Source organism: Mastigoproctus giganteus, chromosome 8 (genome assembly GCF_048544385.1).
Source record: "Mastigoproctus giganteus isolate SK-2022 chromosome 8, ASM4854438v1, whole genome shotgun sequence".
In the NCBI taxonomy this organism is placed as follows: Eukaryota; Metazoa; Arthropoda; class Arachnida; order Uropygi; family Thelyphonidae; genus Mastigoproctus; species Mastigoproctus giganteus.
Window position 1 is genome coordinate 209,320,532 of NC_143582.1, and position 26,094 is coordinate 209,346,625.

The 26,094-nt window shown below is 37.2% G+C and overlaps 1 protein-coding gene across 1 annotated transcript in view; it reads right to left on the reverse strand.

Moving 5' to 3' along the window:
* The window catches only part of Dhc36C (Dynein heavy chain at 36C), a 592,122-nt gene that overhangs the window by 433,028 nt on the left and 133,000 nt on the right, over positions 1–26,094 (reverse strand). Inside the window, exons 19-20 of the mRNA XM_090380456.1 lie at positions 16,121–16,303; positions 1,867–2,043 (exon numbers count right to left, since the gene is read on the reverse strand). Of these exons, the coding sequence (XP_090236582.1) occupies positions 1,867–2,043; positions 16,121–16,303 (360 nt within the window). The remainder of the gene's footprint in view (positions 1–1,866; positions 2,044–16,120; positions 16,304–26,094) is intronic.

Here is a 26,094-nt window from a genome sequence, read left to right on the forward strand (position 1 = left end):
TGTTGCATATAAAGATGGAAACCTGAAACGTTTCTAAGTACGAAGGATAATTCACAGATAAGTCTTTATTTACTGAAGAAAATCAGTTCTGAATTAATTATGATTGTGCTAAAAGCTAATATACAACACAATAACAATAATTAAGAATAAACTGCTTCAAAGAACTGATATGTAATTTACTATAAATCTTAAAGATCACAAAATTAACTGGAGAAAACCTAAAATTATGTGATTATATGCAGTTAAGGAGGCCAAGACTCTTATTTAGTGACCTTCTTAACTCAAGTGGTAGCCTAAACATTGCTTTATACAATGGAATAATCAGCTCCTCAAAATTTCTGGCAAAATTCCTGTATATCATTGACAGAGCCCTATGAGCTGTCTTGGGCCGACCGGGCTAGTCAGGTGGGTAAAGTGCCTGCCTGGCAACCAAAAGGTCGGGGGTTTGAATCCCGCCTTGAGCTTGGATCAGTGTAAAATGCAAAAACTTTGGAAGGTGCATTATGGCCACAGAAGCCGATGCGCCAACAACTAACCAAAAAAAAAATAAAGAGCTGTTTTGGCAGCCTGTCTCCACTGCTTGATATCTGACTGCACAATTTCTGCCAGGTCTTTATCATTCTGCACTACCCTGAGTGTGGTACCATACAGTTGGTATATTAATCTGGGATTACTGCTACCCATATGAATTATCTTGCATTTGTCAATATTAAACTTCAATTGTCACTTCTCAGCTCATCTGCCTAATTTGTCTAGATTTTGCTGCAGTAGCATACACTGATTACTCTGATTAACTACCCGGCCAACATTCATATTATCTACATCTACAAACCTAGACATTAACCCTGATGTGCCTTCATCGATATCATTAATAAATATAGAAAACAACAATGAGCTGAGCACTGAACCCTGGTGGATTATGCTAATATCATTGGTCCAAGAAGAGCAGTGCCTATTGTAGTTTACTAATATATAATCTTAACTCACACACATAACTCTGACTGTTTGACTTGTCTAGGAGGTTTTCTTTATATATCTATCTGATATGCAGGGTGCAGGTGGAAGTACAATAGTCTAGAAACTGACTACTGCAGTATAAATTTCTGACTCCAGAATGTTTCAATCAGTAGCAACTAATATGAACAGATAGGTTTTGGTCTAAGTACATAAAAATTAAAATATGAAATATCTTTTGAACTGAGAGTGCTTTGAAAAAACAGGCTGCACATTCAAAATCAGCACTGAAAGAGATACCCTCTACACAAGCATTTGTAATAAGCTCAGCTGCTTCCATTTGAAATATATTAATAAAGTTTACAATCAATAATACTTTATATCACTGTTCTCAATAAATCTCAGAATTCTTGTTATTTTTTTTTGCAAGTTAATAATTCATTCTCTGATTTCCAATTCTTTTCAGAATTCAAATAAAAAGATAATTTCCCTATAATTTTATAGTCAAATTTTAAAAATACTATTATATAAAATCTAACTTATTATATAAAATAAATTAAAATCACTTATCAAACTACTCAACGTAGAAAAGATGCCTAGTTACTTCCAAGTTATAATCCAAATTTAAATAGACAAACAAACAAATCATTGTTTTGACAAACTGATATAGAGATGGCCTAAAAGTTGCATTATGCTGGCATCAATTGGAAATGATGTTCACTGTTCAGAAAATCACAACAAATCAATCACTGATTTGTGATATCACTCTGCAACACTTTAAATGAAAGAAGCTAATATTTTTCAAAATTGAAGCAAAATTAATATAGCTTTCAGGCCACTCTATATAAAAATATAGTAAAAATATGTTAAAGCTGAACAAAAGTTTAAAAGAAATTTAAAACACCGATATACCTTAACAGAACATTTAACGACATACATTATAAGATGAGGACAGAAATACTCAAATAAATCAGTTAAAAGTTCTCTGTGGTTATCAAGTACAGCAGGCAATGTATTTAGCCAAGATGTCAAGAAAGGTCTCCAACCAAGGGCAGATGGCTCCATGTATATCATTCCACAGCGAGAAACCTGCCAATAAGACATATTCACTTGATAAATTTATCTGGTCACCACACATTAGTGTATTACAATAAAAATAAAATTTTAAAAAATATATTCTTCAAGAGTATATACTGATGATTCCATATATATTATTCTGAAATAACATTTGTTACAAAATTGATAATAGTTTAAATATATAAGGTCTGATATAATTATAATACTCTTGTAGCCTTAGATATCCCAACACTAAATAAATGAACCAAATCTAACCCAAAATTATATGACATGGCAAAGAGTCTACCCCTTACACCTCATACTGAGATACAACTGGGTTTTACTAATATATTAGTATTGGCAAAATGATGTGAAGAAAGCAAGCTTATACAGCATTTGTTGATCCCTTCTAATAATTTGTATAATCCTTTAAATTTTTTCAAACTACCCACTTCCATAACACCAGGTGGAAGCTCATTCTGACAATCAATTATTTTTGGATGAAAGAAAATTTCTCCACATCTAACTTGCAACCATCCTTTCACAATTTAAATTTATGTCCACTTGTGTATGGCATCCAAGAAAGAATAAGGATGGCATCAGCATTTACTCACTCTGATTAAACCCTTAAACATTTTAATCAAGTTTTCTTGCAGGTACCTAGTTTCCAATTGCTGCAATCACAGAGTATTTTTTGGCTTGCACACCATTTTGTGCTCCTGCCTAATATTCTTTTTCTTCTCTACATTCATTCCAACAAATCTACATCTTCTCCCAAACAAGGCTTCCAAACATGCATACAGTGTTCAAGGTGTGGATTATTCAATTGTTATACAATGTCTCATTGCCTTATACAACGGGATAATAACTTGTTTGTCCCTGCTGGTAAAATTCCTGATATCATTGACAGAAACTCATGATGTTCTAGCAGTCTGTCTGCACTGTTCAGAGAAATTCATTTGAGACTGTACAATTACCCCTAGGTCTCTTTCATTCTCCACCATCTTGGGTGTAGTAGTACCAATTGGTATGTTATTTTATGATTAATCCTAGCCAAATGTATGCATTTATCAATGTTAAACCTGAACTGCTGCTTTTCAGCCCTTCCAACTAATTTATACAGGTGTTAGCCAATGTGAAGCCCCTGGCATTCCTGCCGTGAAGGGTAAATTGTATACATCCTTTGTACACAATAAAGATTATATTATTATTGGAAAAGCAGACCATAAATACTGTCATTAACCACTATGCCAACCCATGATGATGCTGACGATAAATAATAGTGGTAACAATGGAATAATCTAATTCTTATTATAAACATTATTCCTTTTCAGGATACATTTTAATTCAATTACTAGGTCAAAGGGTGCCATTCAATGTTGTGCGAATTACATGTTCACCAAAATGGCAGACAGGAAATGGGCAAAGCTACAACAAATCCAGTGTCGATTTAATGATTTTGTGCATAAAAAAAACTTCATCACCAAAGTCTGATAACCATATGACATTTCTTAACTACTACTGATGATTAAGGGAGGTGAACTTAATTCAAAAGAATATCAGTATTAGTAGTGGAAAATAATGCAAGAAAGCAAGCTTATACAATATTGGCAAAAAAAAAAACCCTTCCCACATCACCTGTCCATGTAATAGTTTCTCTAGTTATTCTTTGAATTTATTCAAATTACCCACTTCTACAAGAACAAATACAAGTACATTCCAACAATCAACCACCCACTGGCTGAAGGCAAACTTATGCATGTCTGTATTTTGCATCTACATTCACACATGAGGAGTTATTAAGGATTGAAAATGCTAGAAGGTTGTCAAATTGTAGCAGGGGGGCTTTTCTTTTTTTTTTTTTTTTTTTTATGTAAACCCCAAACACAAGAGGTATTAGAACCTATAGTACTTAGTACCGTGCTTGGGTTGAAGGTTGAGAAGATGAAAGAAGATATTTGTTGACACTCGACTTGAACTTCTGTAGACTGTAATTTTCAGGAAATATGTACGAAGGAAGGTTGTTCCAGAAAATGGCAGTTGAATGAATAAATGAGGAAGAAGAAAAGTTGGTTCTGTGAGTTTGAAGTTGGACAGTAAATGGATGTTGGCTTCTACAGGACAGCGAGTGGAGAGACTCTGTTAGAGATGAATCATTAATTAACCTAACTGCCCTCTTCTGAATGGAATCAAGAAGCCGGAGAGGTTTTGGGGGCACCACCCCAGATGTGGGAACAATATTCCATGGTAGCAGTGGCAGATTTCCACACAGGCGCTTCGTGTGCCTATGTGGAAATTTAAATCGAGGAGGCCTTAAATCTCAGGTCTCAAAAAAAAAATAAAATTGTTTCATTTTAAATATTTACACTCATCTTTATTACCGTTACTGAATAAAACTATAATTTAATATGAGAAGTTAGTAAACTCTTATGCGAATATCCCTACATATTATATGAAATATCTATGCGAACTAAGTGAATCTGAAGTAGAATACATATTATCATTAATGCTTAAATTAAACACTTTCAGTTTTTTTCTTAGTGGAGGTAATTTCACAAGTGAAGAACCCTGTGACGATATTGCTCAAGAAACGATATTAGATTTGTTCGCAGAGGCAGTTCAAAACTATTTGCAACTAATTTGATATAATTTGATTTGCAATAAATTTGATGAATTTGAGGTATTGCTCAAAACATCAAAGGCAGATATTGTGGGGATTTCAGAGACGTGGTGTCACACAGATATAAGAAATGCAGAACTGGAATTTGGGGAGTACAATGTGTACAGAAAGGATAGACAGGATAGGAAGGGAGGAGGGGTTATGCTATTAATTAAGAAACACATAAAATCCAAGGAAGTGAAGCCAGTCGACATCGCTGGACAGTGCAGTGTCGAGTCAGTTTGGTGTGACATAAGCATTGGGAGATCAAAATTGAGAGTAGGAGTGTGCTATAGGCCTAATGACTCTGATGAGTATAATAAGAAACTGTTCGGAGAAATAGAGTGGGCCAGTAAATCAGAGAGTCTTATAATGGGGGATTTTAATTTCCCAGATATTGACTGGAATTTGGGGGCTGGTCACTCACACAGTAGCAAGGCTTTTGTGGATTTATTGGATGATTGTTTTCTACATCAGCATGTTCGGGAGGCAACTAGAGGGAGTAATACTCTTGATTTGATTATCAGTAGTGATTCTTCATGCATTCAGAATCTGCAGATAAATGAACCACTTGGTGGCAGTGATCACAGTGTGCTGAAGTGGGAGTTACTCAAAGAGGTAACTACCATTAGGGGTAAAGGGAAGGGGTATTGCTTTCGTAAAGGCGACTACAATGGACTGAGACAGTATTTAAATTCTATACAGTGGGATCAACTGATGATATTGCCAACAGCAAATTCAAAATGGGAAGCATTCAAAGAACTTATCGTGGAAGCTACTAGGCTTTACATACCAACTAAGAAATATTGTTCAAGGTTTAGGCCTAAATGGTTGTCAGATGAACTAATGAGGCATATGGCAGAGAAGAAAAATGCATGGGATACATACAAATTAACACGTGACACGGATGCCTATGATAGATACAAGTTGATCTGTAACCAAGTTACAAAGGAGGTTAGGCAGGCGAAGGCAGATTACGAGAGATCCTTGGCAAGGGATGCGAAGAAAAACAGCAAAGAGTTCTTTACTTATGTAAACTCTAGAAGGAAGGGGATGAATCAGATTGGTCCACTTGAGATCGATGGGTCAACTGTTGATGACCCTGCTCGGGTAGCTAACAAACTAAATGAATATTTTGCATCGACATTCACACATGAGGAGTTATTCAGCGAGGGGAATGCCAGAGGTGTATTCAACTCTAGCAGTAAGCTAGAGAATCTTGTAATAACTGAGAGCAAAGTGGAGGAGAAATTGTTGAAGATAAACACAAGAAAGGCACCTGGGGTGGATGGGATCTATCCAGTTATATTAAAGGAGGCAGCAAAGGAGGTAAGCAAACCCTTAGCCATAATTATGAGAGCTTCCTTGGACTCAGGGGAGGTACCCATTGACTGGAGATGTGCAAATGTGACCCCAATTCACAAAGGGGGATCAAAGGCTGACACAAGTAATTATAGACCTGTGAGTTTAACTTCTGTTCCCGGAAAATTAATGGAGGCACTGGTGAAAGAAGCACTGCAGGATCATCTAGACAAGACTTCAGTTATAGCTAGGACACAGCATGGTTTTGTTAAGGGGAAGTCTTGCCTGACCAATTTGATTGGATACTATGATGCAGTCACAAAAGAACTGGATGCAGGGAATAACTTTGATATTATATATTTGGATCTTAGAAAGGCTTTTGATACTGTTGCACATGGAAGACTGCTGCACAAATTGGAGCAGTGTGGCATTGGAGGCAAGTTGCTGCTATGGATAAAGGGGTGGTTGAGGGGGAGAAGACAGAGAGTGGTAATCAATGGACACTGCTCATCGTGGACTAATGTTATTAGTGGAGTCCCTCAGGGTTCAGTATTGGGGCCTTTATTGTTTTCTGTATTTATAAATGATATTGATGATGGTATATCAGGCTTAATGTCCAAGTTTGCAGACGATACAAAGGTTGGCAGGGTTGTCAAGGACACTACTGACACTATGCTGCTGCAACAGGATTTGGAAAGGTTGAGCAGATGGGCTTCGAGGTGGCAAATGAAGTTTAACATTGACAAATGTAAAGTACTACATATGGGAAACAGCAACCCCAGAGCAACGTATCAACTCTGTGGTACTACACTGACAGTGGTAGAGAATGAAAGGGACCTGGGGGTGGTGGTGCAGGCAGATATGAAGTTCTCTGAGCAGTGCAGACGAGCTGCAAGAGTAGCTCATGGTGTATTGTCAATGATATATAGAAATTTTTCTAGCAGGGATAAGGAGGTGATTATTCCCTTGTATAAGGCAATGGTCAGGCCACACCTAGAGTACTGTATACAGGCCTGGAGGCCTCATTTCAGGAAGGATGTAGAGCTGCTGGAACGAGTACAGAGAAGGGCAACTAGATTGGTGAATGGGACAAAGGGGTTCTCTTACGAAGAAAGGCTTAAGTTTTGCAAATTACAGTGTCTGGAAACTAGGCACCAGCGGGGTGATCTGATAGAGGTGTACAAAGCCTTGAATGGCTTGAGCATGCTCAATGCTGATGGGATTCTTCCTCTAGCTCAGAAAAATCACCTGAGAGGGCATAAATTCAAATTGAGGAAAGACAGATGTAGGATAGATGTGCGGAAATTTGCCTTTAGCCAGCGGGTGGTTGGTGGGTGGAACAGACTTCCATCCCTTGTCGTGGAAGTTGATAGCCTAAATAAGTTTAAGGCTCAGCTGGACAGGTATTTCGAACGAACAGAGGGGTGAAGTGGAAGTGGTTATTTTTATTTATTTATGTTACTTTTTTTTTTTTTTTTTTTTTTTTTTTGGCTGATGCTGCATAAGCTTGCTTTCTTGCATCAAATGCCTCTACTAATGCTAATGCTAATGCTAATGCTAATGCTAATTGGGAACCAATAAGCAAGAGCAGTAGTCTTTTAAAGCCTCTGAAATCACTACTGCGCTGGCTCATATGTAACAGAGCATAGTCTTTTTTAACAGCTTTCAGAACTAACATTTCACTCACGAATCTGTTACAAATTACTAGAGTTTGGTGTTTTAGTGTATTAGCATTAGTAGAGGCATTTGATGCAAGAAAGCAAGCTTATGCAGCGTCAGCCAAAAAAAAAAAAAAATAAAGTAAAATAAATAAATAAAAAATAACCACTTCCACTTCACCCCTCTGTTCATTCAAAATACCTGTCCAGCTGAGCCTTAAACTTATTTAGGCTATCAACATCCACGACAAGGGATGGAAGTCTGTTCCATCCTACCAACCACCCGCTGGCTAAAGGCAAATTTCCGCACATCTATCCTAACATCTGTCTTTCCTCAATTTGAATTTATGCCCTCTCAGGTGATTATTCTGAGCAAGAGGAAGAATCCCATCAGCATTGAGCATGCTCAAACCATTCAAGGCTTTGTACACCTCTATCAGATCACCTCGCTGGTGCCTAGTCTAGAGACACTGTAATTCGCAAAACTTAAGCCTTTCTTCTTAGAGCACCCCTTTGTTCCATTCACTAATCTTGTTGCCAGCCCTTCTCTGTACTCGTTCTAGCAGCTCTACATCCTTCTTGAAATGAGGCCTGACCACTCCCGTCTGAGCAGTGCAGCCCATCTGCACTACTCAGAGAACTTCATATCTGCCTGCACAATTACCCCCAGGTCCTTTTCTTTCTCTACCACTGTCAGTGTAGTACCACAGAGTTGATACGTTGCTCTGGGGTTGCTGTTTCCCATATGTAGTACTTTACATTTGTCAATGTTAAACTTCATTTCCCACCTCTCAGCCCATCTGCTCAACCTTTCCAGATCCTGTTGCAGCAGCACAGTGTCAGTAGTGTCCTTGACAACCCTGCCAACCTTCGTATCGTCTGCAAACTTGGACATTAAGCTTAATATACCATCATCAATATCATTTATAAATACAGAAAACAATAAAGGAGCCAACACTGAACCCTGAGGGACTCCACTAATAACATTAGTCCACGATGAGCAGTGTCCATTGATTACCACTCTCTGTCTTCTCCCCATCAACTACCCCTTTATCCATAGCAGCAATTTGCCTCCAATGCCACACTGCTCCAATTTGTGCAGCAGTCTTCCATGTGCAACAGTATCGAAAGCCTTTCTAAGATCCAAGTATATAATATCAAAGTTATTCCCTGCATCCAGTTCTTTTGTGACTGCATCGTAGTATCCAATCAAATTGGTCAGGCAAGACTTCCCCTTAACAAAACCATGCTGTGTTCGAGCTATAACTGAAGTCTTGTCTAGATGATCCTGCAGTGCTTCTTTAACCAGTGCCTCCATTAATTTTCCGGGAACAAAAGTTAAACTCACTGGACTATAATTACTTGTGTCAGCCTTTGATCCTCCTTTGTGAATTGGGGTCACATTTGCACATCTCCAGTCCATGGGTACCTCCCCTGAGTCCAAGGAAGCTCTCATAATTATGGCTAAGGGTTTGCTTACTTCCTTTGCTGCCTCCTTTAATATAACTGGATAGATCCCATCCACCCCAGGTGCCTTTCTTGTGTTTATCTTCAACAATTTCTCCTCCACTTTACTCTCAGTTATTACAAGATTCTCTAGCTTACTGCTAGAGTTGAATACACCTCTGGCATTCCCCTCGCTGAATAACTCCTCATGTGTGAATGTCGATGCAAAATATTCATTTAGTTTGTTAGCTACCTGAGCAGGGTCATCAACAGTTGACCCATCGATATCAAGTGGACCAATCTGATTCATCTCCTTCCTTCTAGTGTTTACATAGGTAAAGAACTCTTTGCTGTTTTTCTTTGCATCCCTTGCCAAGGATCTCTTGTAATCTGCCTTCGCCTGCCTAACCTCCTTTGTAACTTGGTTACAGATCAACTTGTATCTATCATATGCTTCTATGTCACGTGTTAATTTGTATGTATCCCATACATTTTTCTTCTCTGCCATATGCCTCATTAGTTCATCTGACATCCATTTAGGCCTAAACCTTGAACAATATTTCTTAGTTGGTATGTAAAGCCTAGTAGCTTCCAAGATAAGTTCTTTGAATGCTTCCCATTTTGAATTTGCTGTTGGTAACATCATCAGTTGATCCCACTGTATAGAATTTAAATACTGTCTCAGTCCATCGTAGTCGCCTTTACGAAAGCAATACCCCTTCCCTTTACCCCTAATGGTAGTTACCTCTTTGAGTAACTCCCACTTCAGAACACTGTGATCACTGCCACCTAGTGGTTCATTTATTTGCAGAATCTTAATGCATAAAGAATCACTACTGATAATCAAATCAAGAGTATTACTCCCTCTAGTTGCCTCCCGAACATGCTGATGTAGAAAACAATCATCCAATAAATCCACAAAAGCCTTGCTAGTGTGTGAGTGACCAGCCCCCAAATTCCAGTCAATATCTGGGAAATTAAAATCCCCCATTATAAGACTCTCTGATTTACTGGCCCACTCTATTTCTCTGTACAGTTCCTTATTATACTCATCAGAGTCATTAGGCCTATAGCACACTCCTACTCTCAATTTTGATCTCCCAATGCTTATGTCACACCAAACTGACTCGACACTGCACTGTCCAGCGATGTCGACTGGCTTCACTTCCTTGGATTTTATGTGTTTCTTAACTAATAGCATAACCCCTCCTCCCTTCCTATCCTGTCTATCCTTTCTGTAGACATTGTACTCCCCAAATTCCAGTTCTGCATTCCTTATATCTGTGTGACACCACATCTCTGAAATCCCAACAATATCTGCCTTTGATGTTTTGAGCAATACCTCAAATTCATCAAATTTATTTACTAAACTCCTAGCATTGGTGTACACGCAAGTATACATGCACCTGCTCTTCCTCTTAGCCACCCTAACACAACCCATGTGTTCACCTGTGCCCCCATGATTCCCAGCAGTCTCTGAAATATCCTGCATCTTATTTTCCAGGCTGCTGCTCATTCCAATAGAAGCAGTGCAAGAATCACTTTCTCCTCTGCCAGTGGCTACTGTTAATCTATTAGTCCTTGTATCCCCCCAATCTAGCAGTTTTCCGAACCACCTAACACTGCCTCGATAGCATCAGCAAACATTCTTGCACCCTTTCTATTTAAGTGTATCCCATCCCTGTAGAAGCAGCCTGTTAACAAGTACAGACCAGGCTGAAAAAAATTCTACCCCTTGAGCCCTGCACAATCTTTCCAGGGCCGAATTGATCGACAGGGCTCTCATCATATACTCCCTCCTATCGTGTCTGGGCAGAATTGCAGACACTTTCAAATTCAACCCTAATTCACGGCTTTTTGTGTAGGAGTAGTTTTGTTTTGTTATCAAGTAAGTATCTGTAATATCTTATGTATTTCTTATGTATTTATCAAAACTGAATTGTTTGACAAGGTGTGGCATTTATAGCAAGTGATAATTGGGAATTAATTTTTTTCTCGCGTTATTTGAAAATCATTTTATCAGCTGCGTTTCAGAAATGAGTCAAATTTCCACTAGATCCTGTTCTTTGTTTAGAGATTCCATAATATTTTTATTTTTAATAATGTTTTTACTGTTGTCTACGACAGTGCTTCCCAAACTGGTGGCCATCAACCTTGTTGACGGCCACCTAATATATTTATATCTACAGTATAAGGAATAGAAAGTTGATAATGTGCCATGCCAAATAATGTGTATGTAGAACGCTAACAATGGACTGGGAAATTTAAGGAAATTAATTTGTGTGGGTACACCAGATGACTACATTTATGTAGTCGATCTGCCAGTTCCCCAGTAGTAATAATTATAAAAGCAATAAATTTCTTTTAATTATGCACATGAACATTGGTTTGGAGATTTGTTGTTTTTGTGTATTAATGTTAGATTTGGGAGGGATGGTAGTTGTGTCATTTTTTTCATTTAAACATTAGTTAAAATATGTATGAAAGAATTACGCAACCAAAATGATTAAAACTGCAACACCAAATTTAGAGCGCGTGCTATAGTAAAAACGTGTGCACAATGTAGTGGTACTGAAAATATTTAGCGGAGGGCCTCAAAATTGAATTGCGCCTGGGGCCTCTCAAGTGCTAAATCCGCCACTCCATGGTAGGGCGGATTTGCAATTTGTACAGAGTGAACAGCTGTTTGGAAGAAAAGTAACACCGAGAGTGAAAGAGAAAACCAAGTTTTCTAGATGCAGAGGAAGCAATATTTGTAATGTGCTTGTGCCAAGAGAGATTAGAAGTCAGGGTAATTCCCAAAAGAGATATATCATTTTGCCTAGAAATCGGAGTGTCACCAAAGATAAGCATAGGAGCAGAAGAATCCTTTTTGCGAGATATAAGACAAGACTGAGTTTTAGAAGGATTGAAATCAACTAAGTTGTCTTTGCCCCACTGGAGAATTACCTGGAGATTGGCATTTAAGGAATTGGTAGCAGATTTACGAAAAGTTTAAGCTGATTGAGCAGGGCAGATTTCTCAAAATGGAAAGTGGAATGCAATGTACTATCATCGGCAAAACTATGGATAGGATTTCCAGTCAATGGAAGAAGGTCATTAATATACAAGAGGAAAAGAGTGGGAAAACGTCTTTCGGAACACGAAAGAGCGATCCGCGTAACGGATGTAGAACACTCAGCCATTGCCAAACATGTTTAGGCAACCCACCATGACATTGACCCACACCGCGATGTCGTGATGTAGATAGGTCCCACCACTACCGACGATATGCCTGGTTGGAGTCATTGAACATCACCTGCTCTAATACCTCGGTCAACAGGAGCAGTGGACGTCATGTCCACCCTATCATTGAAACAACCATTTTGATTAATAACAAACATTGGCAATGTCCACATGCATCACAGTCACGGGCTTCAACATCCAACAACAACAATTAATCACACAGTTTGCGTACATGATTGGCAGTACACGCCCTCATGTTCCACTCTTAACTGTCAGTTTGACTGAGGAAAGTTAACAAATTAACCAAAAGCTTTTTCTGTATGTATCTAATCTAATATATGCATGTGTTTTTCCTATTATTAAACTGGTCAAAATTTATTCTGTCTCTGTTTCACTCTGTGTCCACAGTAATTCAATATTAATAATGAATCCAGAGCGCATAGGCCTCTTTAATCCTATATTTCATAAATGACAAAAGAGAGCTTTCTTCATATTTTGCTATGGAATGTACTTTGCTACTGTAATGATGCTGATGGACCACTTGATGCCCTTAGAAGAGAGCATAAACTAGAAGAATGTACACTTTTCATCAGCTCTTCAAAATTAAGCCTAAAAGCTATATTACACCACAATGGAAACAAACATCCATCTATTCTCATCAGTCTTACTGTCCACATGGAAGAATCCTATGAGAACAAGGAACAGAACTTCTCTTAAGAAAAGTACAGTAAAATAAATACAAGTGATATTTCTTTAGGGAAGAAGGGACATTTGAATAATAGGGAAGAATCTGTTCTTAAACAGATTCTTTCCTATCATTTCGACATATATTTAACTATCTTCAAAAGTCACCAACTGCTTGGAAACTTCCTTTCTTGTTATAGAAGCAGTTAATCAAAATGCACAATTCAATTTAAGCCCAGGTCTTTTTATACCTTGCTTCTGCCTTTGACTCAGTGAGTACCTATGTGAACTGCTCCCCACTAAGGTCCTTTGGCTTTTTTTTTTTCTGCTTTGACACATGTCTCTCTCTCTCTCTTGGTTCAAAAGGTATCTTGGTTCAATGTCTCTTGGTTCAAAAGGTACCTTATTGCATATGCGAATGACCTCAAGATCTGATCCATTCCATGAAACAGTGTGAAAGCCATTAACAAGTTAATTCAGTTAAATCAGTTAACTCAGCATTTTACCTCTAGTAAAAAACTATTTCTCCAAATATGGTCCAACTAAATTCTGCAAAGTTGGCACATATTACCATTAAAAAATACATAACACATTTCCATCCATTTTCTCTTGTTCTTGACCTTGTGGTTATTCCGAAAGTCTCTGCTCACAAAAACCTTGACTTATTGTCAATCAAAAATGGCTTTTTGATTCTAATTCACTCACTTAAAAGTTCTCTCTATTCAGAAATTACAGATTATTAAACAAAATTTAATCTATGTGCCCAATGTAGAGTTAACATAAAGTACACATTATCATCTCTTTTCTCCTTGATTCTATATTCCTCAGAAATTTGTCTATGACTGCCTGTTAAAACATTAAAAGGATATTGCTTACTGAATACAATATGTTAAAATGGAAGAATGTACAAAGTGGTTTTTCCTATTCACTATTATGCATACTGATGCTTAATAATTTTGAGTTTACAACAATTTCAGGTCTTCTTCTGGCCAAGTCCCTAACTTGTGAAATAGTATAATAGCTGACCTGTGCCATTATTTGGGGAGATTATCAGATCGAAAATCCCTCCTAAAGATAGGCTAGGCACATCTCTAACTCTGTTAAATAGTAGACTGAAGTTCACAGACAGGATGTTTCCTGGCCTATCACTAAAATTAACAAGTTGAGCACAGATCCTCTTCTTTTCAAAGATGATATGAAATATAAGATTACAATTATTCAAGCAGTCTTGAGCAAGCAAAATTCTCTTTAAAATGTAAACAGGAAGTGTAATTATATACAGTCGATTCTGGTTATTTGGGACACATCGGAACTAGTGCATTTTGACCCAATTAAGCAGCTGCTCCAATTATCCGAAGTTTCACGTAAATACAGTAGTTAAAAATACAATGTACCTCCCCTTTACAATTGGTTCATTGTACAATCAAATCACATTATGACGAAGTCACCATAGTAAAGTACCGTTCACTATACGATGTGCAGTAAGCGCCGGTCATTGTGATCATGTTTGTGAATTGAATTTTAATTCTTTTAAACAGCGATTCTAATTAGCGAAAATAGGAGGAATATTATCCACAGGCTATAAAAGTAAAGATATATTAAGCAAAAATTTACCCTTTATTACCTTACCAATTAAAAAATTAAATGATACATGAAATTCGGAAGAATATACGTGATAATCGGAATAATTAATACGTACTGTAATATGTATGTACTAACTAAACTAGTTGACATTTCTGTTCACTGACATTTGTGGGTGGAGGTTAAAATTTAAAACAGTAAAAAAATAAGCAATCAATAACAAAAAACACGGCACACACACAAATTGCAAGTAACACAATACGCACAAGTAGGAACGGAGTAATGAGTTACAAAGCTTTAAAAATAGGAATGAAGAAAAGATTCTGAAAATTATTTTTTTTATATGATTGAAGATTCCATGAAAGTGTAAACACATTTTACCATAATAACCCACAGAATTCCAGCTGTCAGTATTATCACAAATTCAATAAGATCGAGTTTACTATCCGTTTATGATAGATTGCACTAACAGAAAAGCCCAATAAACAGGTGACCGCTAATTGTTTTTATTGTTTTATGGTTGTGACCTCTAGAAATCCGACCAAACTACGTGGTACGGTTGGAGACAATCGAAGGGCAATCTCCAGTGCTGCGGTCTCCTGCCCTGATTAAACGGCATTTTGTCTCCCAATTAAGCGAAGTAAACCCTGGTTATTTTCTCGATTGGGTTCTGTTTTTTAAGATTTGCCCCAAATAAACGGCTGCCCCGATTAACCGGTGGCCCAAATAACCAGAATCCACTGTATTTGCTTTTGCCAACAAAATTAGGGTTGAGAGGAGAATTATAAAATTTAAGTAAAGCCCCCACGCCAGCTTGGTTCAGAATATCCTGTTCTAGTGTATGTGTCTTATTGTTGTTCACATGTCCTTTTTTTACATTCACTGTAATTTTAATTCTTTTCAGCATTTTATTAATTTTGTATTGTATATTTTATTAATTGTATATGTATTTCCTGAAAATGACAGTCTACAGAAGTTCAAATTTAATGTCAACAAATACCTTCTCTCGTCTCCTCAACCTCCAACCCAAGCACAGTACTAAGTTGTTGTTGCTTGTTGTTTTGGTTTTTTTTTAGGAGCATTAGCAACTAAGGCCATATTGCTCCGTGAATATGCGGTGGTCATTCCCTGACTTTTCTGCATCCTCCATATTTGGTGGTGATGGGCTCGAACCCCGGTGTAATCAGGAAGCGTGTGCCACGCACTGCTGCTCCTTCCCACCTGGCTACAGAGGTGCCAAAGTACTAAGTACTATAGGTTCTAATACCTCTTGTGTTTGGGGTTTTCATAAAAAAAAAATAAAAAAATAAATTATTAATTAGGTATTAGTAAACTGATTGTGGTGTGAGCCCTGTGAATTGTGTGCCATGCCATCCAAGGCAAATAAGTCTAAATGTCCCTAAATACTTCTTTGTATGCAGGCATTTCCTTACAATAAAATGACATCAACTTCTCTTCCTCAGAGAAATAAAAAAAAAAAGAAATATAGCACTATTCATAAACAAATCAAAGAAGTATTAATTAAAAGTTATTAAAGGGGGAAAAGTGTGCTAACTGTTGCTGGTGATGCAGCTTCAAGATCCATTGGTTCAAACATAAGATTTGTTGTTGGAGCTAATTGAATAATTTCTCCACTCATCAGGCAGAGCTTCTTGTTGTCATCCAAAACAGTGTTCATATTTTCAATCCAAATAGCATCAACAGGACCATCAAATATCAGCCACTTTCGATCAGGTGTCTAAAAGTAGACAGAGAGAGAGAGAGAGAGAGAATTTAAAAAACATACCAAAATATAACATTAGTAAAAATCAATTAGTAGTATAGCATTTTGTACTTAACCTAAATACTAATAAACTTTCAGAGCAATTATTTAACAGCACAACAAGCAAACTTGATTATACAGACATCAGATACAGAAAATTTTAAAATGCATTCTGTGATCACAACATGCCTAATACTAAGAAAATAATGGCACTGCCAAATTCATCTATAACTTTTATATAACAAAAATATTATAGAATTACATCAATAAGGAAAGCAATATGCCTAATGGAAAGGCGACTGAAATGCTGCTTGCAGAAACACTCAATAGTTCAGCATTTGCTTATTCAAGTTTGGTATTTGACAAAAGTTCATAACATTATAGTTTAAGTCCATCTTCATGGCAAAATTATGCAAGAAAGCAAGCTTGCTCACTAGGCAAAAAAAAAGAAAGAAAGAAAACTTAAAATCTGTTTCATTTATCTATTTCTAACACTAATGAACATGATTTTTACCTTCACTAACATATCAGCAGTCAATTTTTATGCACAAATTTCAAAAATTATTCTTAAAATTTTGCATCACATCACAATTTCTATACAGGGTGTCTCAAAAATATTGGTACAAACATTTAGGGGAGATAGGTAACATCTAAAGGAATGTGAATCGCATAGGAACCCATAACCAGAAACATCACCGTAAGTTGATACATGGCGCTGTTCATCAGTTCGCAAGAGGAAAAATTTCTGCTTTACTCATTCAAGCAGTAGTCGCCACACGAAGAGCATGCATCGATATACGAACTGTGAGCTGGCAGACATGCACCTAGTGTATGGATTAGCAGAGGATAATGGACGAGCCGCTCAACGAATTTATAGAGACCGCTTCCCAGACAGACATGTACCGGACCACCGTTTGTTTGTGCGTGTGCATCAAAATTTGTGCGATTATGGGTCATTTAGAGGTAACAGGAGTAGTGCGGGCAGACGACATTCGACACAAACTCCTGCCATGGAAGAAAGTGTGTTGAATGCCGTCCAGAATAATCCTACTACCAGCACACGTGCCGTTGCCTCTGCCTTATGAGTGTCTTGTTGCAGTATATAACGTGTCTGGAACGACAATTCCTTACACCCCTTTCATCTCCAAAGGGTTCAGTTACTGCTCCCCCAAGTTCATCCTGCACGTATGACTTTTGCACAGTGGTTTCTCTAAGAAAGTGTTCAAGACTTGAATTTTCCAGCCTATGTTTTGGTCATGGATGAGGCTTATTCAATCAGCATAATGCTCATGTGTGTGGGCTCACGACAACCCACACGGTGTGCACCCCCATGCAGCACAACATCGCTTCGCAATAAATGTGTGGGCAGGTATGGTCGGTGACTGCTTAGTTGGCCCATACCTGTTACCATCCTGCATGAACTCCGCTAAATATCGGCTCTTTCTTGAACAAGTTCTACCAGGGTTACTTGACAATGTTCCAGCAAATGTGAGACACAACATTTGGTTTCAACATGATGGGACACCTGCCCATTATGGAAGGTGTGTTCGTGACCATTTGAACAGGCATTTTGGGCGTTGATGGATTGGCCGTGGTGGACCTGTTGCCTGGCCCCCATGCTTACCTGATTTATCGAGCCTTGATTTCTTGAGGGGGGCCCTCAAATCTATCGTGTATGAATCGCCTGTGGAGACGGAAATGGATCTCATGGCGAGACTTGTCTGCGCTGCTGCTACTGTCAAAGAAACTCCAGGTGTGTTCGACCGTGTCCGCCAATCCATGCTGCATCGGTGTCGCACATGCATCGTGTCCCATGGTGGAACCTTTGAGCATCTGTTGTAACATCATGAAATGCATCCATCTCATACTCCATTGTCAATATTATGTCAAATAAATGTTTGCCAATAATTACTGTCTTGTGTCATTTGTGCTTCTTGTGCCTCTGCTACTACTTTCCTGTGACGTTTCCGGTTATGGGTTCCTATGCGATTCACATTCCTTTAGATGTTACCTACCTCCCCTAAATGTTTATACCAATATTTTTGAGACACCCTGTATATACAGGTTTTTGTATTCACCCATAATATGAATGTGCTCACAGATAGCAGTAACGTTGAGGAGGATAACATGTTCAACACTGTTTGTCTTCTCCCACTTCTCTTTCAGTAATGGAAAGAGAAGTTATAGCGTGAGTACATATACAGTTTATCTATATATCTAATGCATATTGTTTCTTTCTTCTGTGTTTTTCATTGTATTGTTAAAATGTTTAAGCAGAAGCAAAGGGAGCATCTGGATCACCCTGACAATTTCTGCTATGTGTGTGTATGGTTTACAACAAAAACTCAGAGGAAGAAAAGGTTGAAAGAATAGTGAGCAGAACAAAACTTGGGCTCCACATATATGCTGTATTATCTGCATCACAAATTTTTTTTTTTTTTTTTTTGGTAGTTGTTGGCTTATAGGCTTCTGTGGCCATAATGCACCTCCCAAGGTTTTTGCAGTACTTTGATCCAAGCCCGAGGCAGGAATCGAACCCGCGACCTTTGGGTTGCCAGGCAGGCACTTTACCCACCCGGCTAGCCCGGTCGGCTGTCACAAATCTGAGGACGTGACTAACTGGGAAAATTAAAAGTATGCCTTTTGCTGTTCATATGTTGTGGTAAGAACTGTGCAACCACATTGACAACTGCTATTTCTGAATTGCAAAAGTATCAGTGATGTCCAGAAAAAAGCAAGCGCAACATCAAATATAGCAACATATCATGTGCAATAAAGCCTCTTCCATACAATGAAGACCTGCCAATACCAATCCCCAAAATCATGGGGGTAAAGAAATTAGTGATGAATAGTGAGGATTCTTGTATTTGCTGACTTTGCTGGACCATCCACTTCAACAGATTTGGACTACCAACCAGAAAATTATAACACATGGCATTTAATTAAGCAAGACGAGCTGAATGGCTTAGTTCATTATTTGAACTTATCTAAATAGCAGACAGAATAACCCCCACTTCCATTCTATGATATGTAACAGTGGAAGTTACTGAAGCAGGAACTAAAATTACAGTATACTGAAAATGTCAGTGTTTTCCAAATATTTCATTATAAGAGAAAATATATGTTTCTGTAAAGATATTAGTGGTCTTCTGAACAAACTGGGAATTGAATACAATCCTAATGAATAGCATATATTTATTGATTCCTTGAAATTAAGTTCAAAAGCACAAGAGAAATGCATTCCCATCAGTTTCTCTACTTCACACTGTTGAATTGAAAGAAACACATGAAATTTTTCCCAGATCATTAGTGTAATAAAGTACCATGGCTTTGCTTGGAATGTCTGTGGGGATCTTAAGGTAATTGGATTAATCACCAGTCTATAGGATTCTGCTACCTAAGGGAAGTGTTTTTCAATTTAACAGATGCATAACTGAAAGAAGGAATTTTCATTGAGTCGCAAATCAATGTAATCAAATCTAGATATAGATCTTTTTTCCTCTTAACTATTAATGATATAAATAAATAAAAAAAATTGTCAGTGGGAAGAGAATTTACTGAATAAATTAGCTAAGCACTGGATGTTAAACTTCTTCTTCTTCTTCTTCTTCTTCTTCCAGTCACATAGTTCCCTGAGGAGCTGTTGTGGCCACCAACAAAATCCTCCAACTGCATTGATCATATGCTATATGAGTGGCATTGCAAAACGTCATGCCCAAAAGTTCACTAATCCCATCCTTCCACCTAGTTGTAGGTGGAAGGATGGGATGACTTCGTTTTGTTATGATCTCTGTGGCATCAAATAATGTGGTGGTATGCCATTGCCTACTACATGGCTGATTTTGAAAGGGGCTGGTGTTAGTCATAGGAAGAGTCATCATGCATCCCACAAGATGCTCTTGAAGAGGAAAAGTGACTACAGCAGAGCCCCACTTAGTACCACCCATTATTATTATTTTTTAATCTTCAGTGAGGTGGCACATTATCCCTTTTCCTCTCTCAATCTCTAGCTAATAATGACCAACATATTAATGATTTTTGAATTTTCTTAAACATATTTTCATGGTGGTTTGTACAGGCTTAGTTCCAATGAATAAATTTTAAATTACAGCCAGATAAAATGTTAAGTATTTACACTATGCTGTAACATAGGCAAACAATCAGCTGACTGTTAGAACTAAGAACATTCCAACTGTCAAATAAACTATAAGTAGTTGAATACTACCTGTAAAGGGGGGGGGGGATGTTAAACACACTTTAAAACTGACCACTACAGCTGTGATCGACTTCATTTACAAATATCATAGACAAGGCAGACTCAGACCTCCATCAATAAAAATCTACATTGAAAATACTGTCTTTTAAGAAGTTTATAAAGTAACACATTGGAAAAGATGTTACTAATAACCAAACTAAACTAAAAATCAAGCACTGTACATAAAGGTATTACTAATTCTCATTTTTAAATTAACCTTTTATTTTCTTTTATTTATTAACAATAATTACTCATCTTTCATTTGGCAATAAAATATTTTTGAAAATCTGACTTTATTGAAAGATATTTCAGAATGTGTGCTGATTATGTTAACAGTTAGTATTATCATTTTAAGTATGGTATTAAAAAAAAAAAAAATCCATAAGCAATAAATGATCTCAAAATTATTCTTTGCATTCAGGTCCATTACTCAGAGCAGCCAGTAACTAATCATGATTGACCAGTCACGATCTCCTTTTAACAAATCCAAGCTGCAAATGCCTCATAGCACCACTTTTATCAAGATGATCTTGCATTACTTCTTTAACTATTGACTCCATTATTTTTCCTGGCATGGAAGTAATAATTACATCATTTTACAAATCTCTTTCCTTTGAACTTTAATTTCATCTTTGGAAACAAAGTTACAGGGAGCAAGATCCAAAAAGTAAAGGGGGGGGGGAGTTCAAAGACATTTGGTTACTGGCCAGAAATTTCCAGACTTACAGGTTAGTACAAGTGGTTTTTGAATCTTGAAAAATAATCTGAATGTTTTCACTTTTGATAAAGTATCTTTTCCAAATACTGTTCATAACATGTCATATGTTCCAAACTTAAAACAAAATCATGCAAACTCTGTGATTTTCACTGATTTCAAAAAATTATAAAGCACTTTGTACATATAACTAAAACTCAACGGCTCCACAGTACATAGGTAACTACTGCAACACAGACTGGCATACAGTGGAAAAACTACTGAAAAGTATACCCTGTCATCACCTGGTTGGAAAATTTGTACCATTACTAGTAACATTATTGTGTGTCCATTCTCATACTTTTAAGTAGTACCTCATTCTGTTCATTATAAAGTTGTAAGAAAGAGAAAGGGCTATAAAGTTCTTCAGCTTTAATTAAAATGCTCACTTCTCATTCTTTTTACTGTATGCCTAAATTTACTTATTGGCTGAAGAGCAACAGGTAGATTTCATGATTCTGGCTTTCATCAAAAAATAACGGAAATTTTTCAAGCAGATAATGAAATAATTATTAGTATTATAATGGCTAAATGATGCAAGGAAACAGACTTTTTCTGAATTTGCCAAACAAAAAGAAAAACAAAATCCTATATCACTTATAGTTTCCCCATTGAAAAAAAGTGGCAATGTGCATTGATGAATTATGCATTAGTGATAATTAGTAATCACAAACTTGTTTGGTTACTTGCAAAAAAGAAACATGAAATAAGATTATGAGAAAGCATAACTGAAGCATTCAAACTTCAATATATTAATATAGTGATTCAAAAAACAAAAAAAAACAGAATTTTATTAACACAAAAGGGATTTTCAGATTTTCACAAATTTCAAATATTCAAAAATTATGCAATACAGGAAGTGGGGGGGAGATAACAAATTTTTCTTGGGAAATAAATAAATGATGTGCCTTAAACTGAAGAGTAGGCTTTCATGGAAAGCTTGCTCTCTCTCATTGGCTCTACCAGGCCTATTCACAAAGAAATAAACATTATAAGAGCTGTGTATTCAAGCAATAATAATTAGAGAAATTGTTCAACTTGATTATAACAAAAACATTCATCAACTTATCATGACTTTGGTTCATACTGTACATATATTAACCTGATGTCCAACTGAAGAACAGCTAATATCAATTCTTGAATTTTACTTCAGGAATTGACATGTACCAACATATGAACTGTTACAATGGAAATGATTTATTGCTCTGGAAGTAACCCTTATTGGTTAGCATTAGCATTAGTAGAGGCATATGATGCAAGAAAGCAAGCTTATGCAGCATCACCAGGGGAGAAAAAAAAAAAAAAACTCCCATTTCACACTCCTACTCTCAATTTTGAACATTGGCTACCTATGTGAAACTGGCCCATTCTATTTCCCTGTACAGTATCTTATTATACTCATCAGAGTCATTAGGCCTATAGGACACTCCTACTCTCAATTTTGAACATTGGCTACCTAGGTGAAATTACTATAATATGGGCTCAAGCAAGTGACCACTATAACTAATTACTATGTTGTTTTATTCTCATAAATGTTGCATACGTTATATTAAAATGCTCATATATTTAATCTGTTAAATCTTCTCGGATGGAAAGTGTGATGTATATTTGTTTTATTAGTCTGCTATAATAAACGTTTTGTTTGAAATAATTGTCTCTTTCTGCTAACTCTTCATTTACACCAGAGAAAAACCAGTTGTAGAATCAAGATAGGTTTTTGGAGCATCAGGGATCTTAAGCCAATGTGCATAACTGAAGTCTCTAATGTAAACACAACACTAATCCAAATCGCGATATTTTATTGGTGGGGTGATCCCCCTTTTAAAATATTCAGGATATACGAGATTATTGTCCTATGTTACCAATAGACCAATACATTAAGCTACACAGAGGCCCAGAGAACCCTGTAACACTGGACTCATGACATGACAGACAAATGTCCCCTCCAACATTGGTGCCGCTGACAGCATGACACAAACACCCCTCCAACAGAAATCCACAATAACTCACTACAACAAATTCCCTCAAAAAGAATTTGTTGTAGTGAATTTTGATCGCAATCAATGAATTGAGGGATCTGCAATTTCTTGCTGATAATTTTGTTTCTTATCATGTGAAATTTATTGTTAGTGAAAATCCCACCAGTGCTGATTTGGCGCCTCCGTAGCCAGGTGGGCAGAAGCAGCAGTGCATAGCACATGCTTCTTAATTAGACCGGGGTTCGAGCCCGTGACCACCAAATACAGAGGATGTGGAAAGGTCAGGGAATGACCACCGCATATCCCCGGAGCAATATGGCCTTAGTTGCTAATGCTCCTAAAAACCAAATAACAACAACCAGTGCTGATTTAATGAAATTAACTGGATTATATGACAAAATAAGACCAGTACAGCTCCTTTTCCCCACAAGGTGATCTCAAAAAAAAAAAAAAAAAAAAAAAAAAAAAAAAGGGTACTGGAACCTGTAATTACTCTGCTACTATGTGTAGAGTTAGAAGAATAGAAAATACTTGCTTGTGTTGTGATTGAATTTCTGTAAATTATAATTTTCAGGAAATACATAAGGAAAGAAGGAAAGATGTTCCAAAGGACAAAGCAGAAGCAATAAATCAGGAAGATAAAAAGTTAATTTGATAATTCTAGAATTAAACTGTGAATGGATGCTAAATAATTGGCATGGCATTTTTTGCTGAATGGATTATAAGAAACAGGTAAAATTGCAGATGCCAATTCATAAGAACATTGCCTGTAGAAAGGGCATGCAGCATAAATTGTCTTGTAACAGAGAGGTGAGTGAGTTTGTGTGGGTTTGAAAGTTTAGAGAGGGATTTTGGGATTATTGCCCCAGAGTGGAAACAATAGTCCATGGCAGGGAAAATTTGAGATTTGCATAGCATCAGCAGTTACTCCCCTACAAACCTTTCAGAAGTCACACACTGCTCTCCAGGTGCAATATGTGACTTATGCAATAGTACCAGAACTCTTTAAAATACTCATTAGCAACATAAGACCCCATTTTTGAAATATACAAGTCAGCATAAGCTAAATCTGCATATTTCATAAATGGCATGCTTTACCCATAATTTTACACTTAATACTGATGCATCAAATTGAGGAAAGACAGTTATAGAATAGATGTGCTTAAGTTTGCCTTTAGTCAGCGGGAGGTTGGTTGGTGGAACAGACTTCCATCTTTTGTTGTGGAAATTGATAGCCTAAATAAATTTAAGGCTGAGCTGGACATGCATTTGGAATGAATGGAGGGGTGAAATGGGAAGGTTTATTTATTTATTTATTTTTTTTTTTTTTTTGGCTGATGCTGCATAAGCTTGCTTTCTTGCATTATATGCCTCTACTAATGCTAATCACATAATGGACTTCCATTCAAATTTAATTTGACTTGTTTTATCTGTTATATTACCAACTACTGCACTGTTTCATCAATACCTTAACATATTAATGGGTGACATTGAAGCCTATGATAGATATAAGTTGGTCTGTAACCAAGTCACAAAGGAGATTAGGCAGGCAAAGGCAGACTACGAAAAATCCTTGGCAAAGGATGCAAAGAAAAACAGAAAAGAGTTCTTTACATATTTAAACTCAAGAAGGAAAGGAATGAATCAGATTGGTCCACTGGATATTGATGGTTCAACAGTTGAGGATCCTGCTCAGGTGGCTAACAATCTAAACGGGTATTTTGCATCTACATTCACGCATGAGGAGTTATTCAGGAAAGAGAATGACATAGATAAAGTAAACATTGGCAGTGAGCTAGATGATTTTGTAATAACTGAGAGGAAAGTGGAGGAGAAATTGTTGAGGATAAACATAAAAAAGGCACCCGGGGTGGATGGGATCTATCCAGTTATATTAAAGGAGGCAGCAAAGGAAGTAAGCAAACCCCTAGCCATAATTATGAGAGCTTCTTTGGACTCAGGGGAGGTACCCATAGACTGGAGATGTGCAAATGTAACCCCAATTCACAACGGAGGATCAAAGGCTGACACAAGTAATTATAGACCTGTTAGTTTAACTTCTGTTCCAGGTAAATTAATGGAGGCACTGGTTAAAGAAGCACTGCAGGATCATCTAGACAAGAATTCAGTTATAGCTCAGACGCAGCATGGTTTTGTTAAGGGCAGGTCTTGCCTGACCAATTTGATTGGATACTATGATGTAGTCACAAAAGAACTGGATGCAGGGAATAACTTTGATATTATATATTTGGATCTTAGAAAGGCTTTTGATACTGTTGCACATGGAAGACTGCTGCACAAATTGGAGCAGTGTGGCATTGGAGGCAAATTGCTGCTATGGATAAGGGGATGGTTGAGTGGTAGAAGACAGAGAGTGGTAATCAATGGACACTGCTCAACGTGGACTAATGTTATTAGTGGAGTTCCTCAGGGTTCAGTGTTGGGTCTGTTGTTATTTCAGTGTTTATGAATGATATTGATGATGGGATATCAAGTTTAATGTCCAAGTTTGCAGATGATACAAAGGTTGGCAGGGTTGTTAAGGACACTACTGATGCTATGCTGCTGCAACAGGATCTGGAAAGGTTGAATAGATGGGCTGAGAGGTGGCAAATGAAGTTTAACATTGACAAATGTAAAGTACTACATATGGGAACCAGTAACCCCAGAGCAACGTATCAATTCTGTGGTACTACACTGACAGTGGTGGAGAATGAAAAGGACCTGGGGGGTAATTGTGCAGGCAGGTATGAAGTTCTCTGAGCTGTGCAGACGAGCT